General features: G+C 40.3%; 3 protein-coding genes across 3 annotated transcripts in view; 1 reads left to right on the top strand and 2 right to left on the bottom strand.

Annotated features, from left to right (window-relative positions):
• BATDEDRAFT_24836 (uncharacterized protein) overlaps positions 1-154 on the top strand; it is a gene marked incomplete at both ends in the record, with an annotated part of 1248 nt that extends 1094 nt beyond the window's left edge. The window contains one exon of the mRNA XM_006678875.1: positions 91-154. Coding sequence (XP_006678938.1) covers positions 91-154 — 64 coding nt within the window. The remainder of the gene's footprint in view (positions 1-90) is intronic.
• Positions 151-348, bottom strand: BATDEDRAFT_11704 (uncharacterized protein; the record flags this gene model as incomplete). Its single annotated transcript, XM_006678823.1, has 1 exon — positions 151-348. A coding segment is annotated over one exon (198 nt), but the record flags the coding sequence as incomplete, so codon positions are not given.
• A 93-nt stretch (positions 349-441) lies between these two features.
• On the bottom strand, positions 442-2120 carry BATDEDRAFT_24837 (uncharacterized protein; the record flags this gene model as incomplete). Its single annotated transcript, XM_006678876.1, has 3 exons — positions 442-783; positions 892-1100; positions 2036-2120. 3 exons carry the CDS (start codon positions 2118-2120, stop codon positions 442-444), a joined length of 636 nt encoding a protein of 211 aa, XP_006678939.1.
• Between the last annotated feature and the right edge of the window lie 91 nt (positions 2121-2211).

Below are 2211 nucleotides of genomic sequence, written 5' to 3' on the forward strand. Positions count from 1 at the left end.
TTCTTTAAAAACGAGACGAGTATCCTATTCCAGATCTCCATCCTTTGGAAACCGTCTCCTGAAATTATAATAAATTCATATGTAACCCAGCATTTCTCCTTTTAATCCATCTGCATATGTAAGTTCTGTACCATTGAATAACTCAAATCACTAAATTCTACCTCGCTGCCAATTTCCCAAGCAGATACTAGCCCTGATTGTCTGATCGCTCAGTCTGGTCCGCGAATCAGTAATTAAATGCCTTGCCTTTGAAAAGGCGTGCTCCGAGGACGCAGATGTGGCTGGGATTGCTAGATAATCCCTTGCCATTTTTGCAAGCAAGGGGAAATCCAATCCATGATGTTTCCACCACTCCAATGGGTCTTGCCTAGGATCCACCACTTGAGTATTCAAATATTCTTCGAGTTGCAAAGTAGGAGTCAACTTTTTATTTTTAAATCCCTACTTGCTGGAGTAGGTGCATTCGAATTCTAATGAAATGAGCGTGACAAAGTTTAAATACAAGTAATTACGCATGTGATTATCTGACAAGTCCAATGCCGTTTTGAATACCTCTAATTGCATCAAGCCACTTTGATCGTCGTACTCGGCATAAACGCTCTGGATTTGCCTTTTGATTTTTTCTTTCTGAGAAGCATTTTCTTGGGCATCCTGATTTTCGTCGTCGTAAAACTCAAGTTTGTGTCGAGGATCAAGTACCACAGCGATCACACAATGGTTACTGGAAACATTAAAATACTTGTCAAGCTTCATTTGAAATGCATTGGGATGCATTTGCTGCGTCTTTCAAATTTCCAATGTATCAATTGCAAGCGATTCATTGGCAATTCTTCGACGACTTGCTGGAGTTCCAGAAATCAAAGCGTCTAATCATTGTCCATAATCACTGACGGCATTTTCACAATGGTCCAATAACACGTTGTACCATGGTATAACGTATGACAACGTTTGATGCTTGTTGCTGCTGCATTCCATTGTGGCTTGTTTAAATGGTTGAAAGAAATGCACTAATTCAGTCAAGTCGCCCCAATCTCTCGCTGACGGCACGTCAGGGATCTTCTTTTCCATGTACAATTGATCCAAGATTTGAACGAGTGGTCCTAATTAACAAATTTAAAGACAACATGTTATTGCAAATTTAACTGCAAGGTGGCATACATAAAGTGCTCTTGAAGTTCAGCTCTAGATCCTTGACGTACCTCGCATTTTCAAATATGTGACCAGCATATCGAATGCAGAGTTCCATCTTGTGGAAACATCAAGGATTGGCTTTAAGATTCTCCCATTATCTTTTTCAGTTGTTACATCGATGCGGGGCAACATTGTAGCAATTTAATCCCTTCCCTCAGTGTCTCGATTGATGTCTTGATCTCTTGATGTGCATCTTGGGCGGCAAGATCAAGGACATGTGCAAAGCAACGATGATGACATTCGGGAGATTCCAAATAACCAGAATTGATGAGCTCTTGAATGAAAACCTCATTGTTGGACGCATTGTCAGTGCAGATTCCTAAAATGAGCAATTTCCTATCACCGCATATGGGTTCCACAATCTGCTTGAATAATGCCGCAATGTTCTGGCCGCTGTGGCTGTCATTAAACACAAGAAAGTCGACAAGAATGCATTTCAGTTTCCAATTTTTGTCAATAAAATGGGCAGTGACGGCCGTGTAAGCAACATTGTCTGGCGATGTCCATATGTCGGTCGTAAACGAGATCTTGGATGTGTTTTCTTTGATAAGAGCATAAACGTCAGCTTTTGCAATTTCGAAATCACGATTCACAGTTTGTGATACAGTATCGGCGGACTTGAAAATGATATGCTTGTTGATGTACAACATCATTTGTTGAAAATAGGGATTCCCAACAACCAAAAACGATTGCTGGTCACCAACGATCCACCGCTGTAGCTTGTTTTGAAATTCTGTCTGGGTAAACCCTGTCAGTACAAGAAAATAGATTACATCAAAAAATACAATATTAATATTCCAGACAGCAGAAATAATGACGCATCATACGAGTATGCAATGATTACCTTTTTCAAAGCAGTCTCGAGTCTTACTTTGTAGTTTTGTACCCTTCAAACTTATACTTGTGGAGTCTTTGGAATACCGATCCATTGCATCTGATAGAGCGTCGCAGTGTTTGGTCACCAAATGGGCAACAAGATTGAAGTTGGTTCTTGAATTTGTCTTGACGAGCTGCTGACAA

This window comes from Batrachochytrium dendrobatidis, assembly GCF_000203795.2.
Source record: "Batrachochytrium dendrobatidis JAM81 unplaced genomic scaffold BATDEscaffold_6, whole genome shotgun sequence".
Lineage (NCBI taxonomy): Eukaryota > Fungi > Chytridiomycota > Chytridiomycetes > Rhizophydiales > Batrachochytrium > Batrachochytrium dendrobatidis.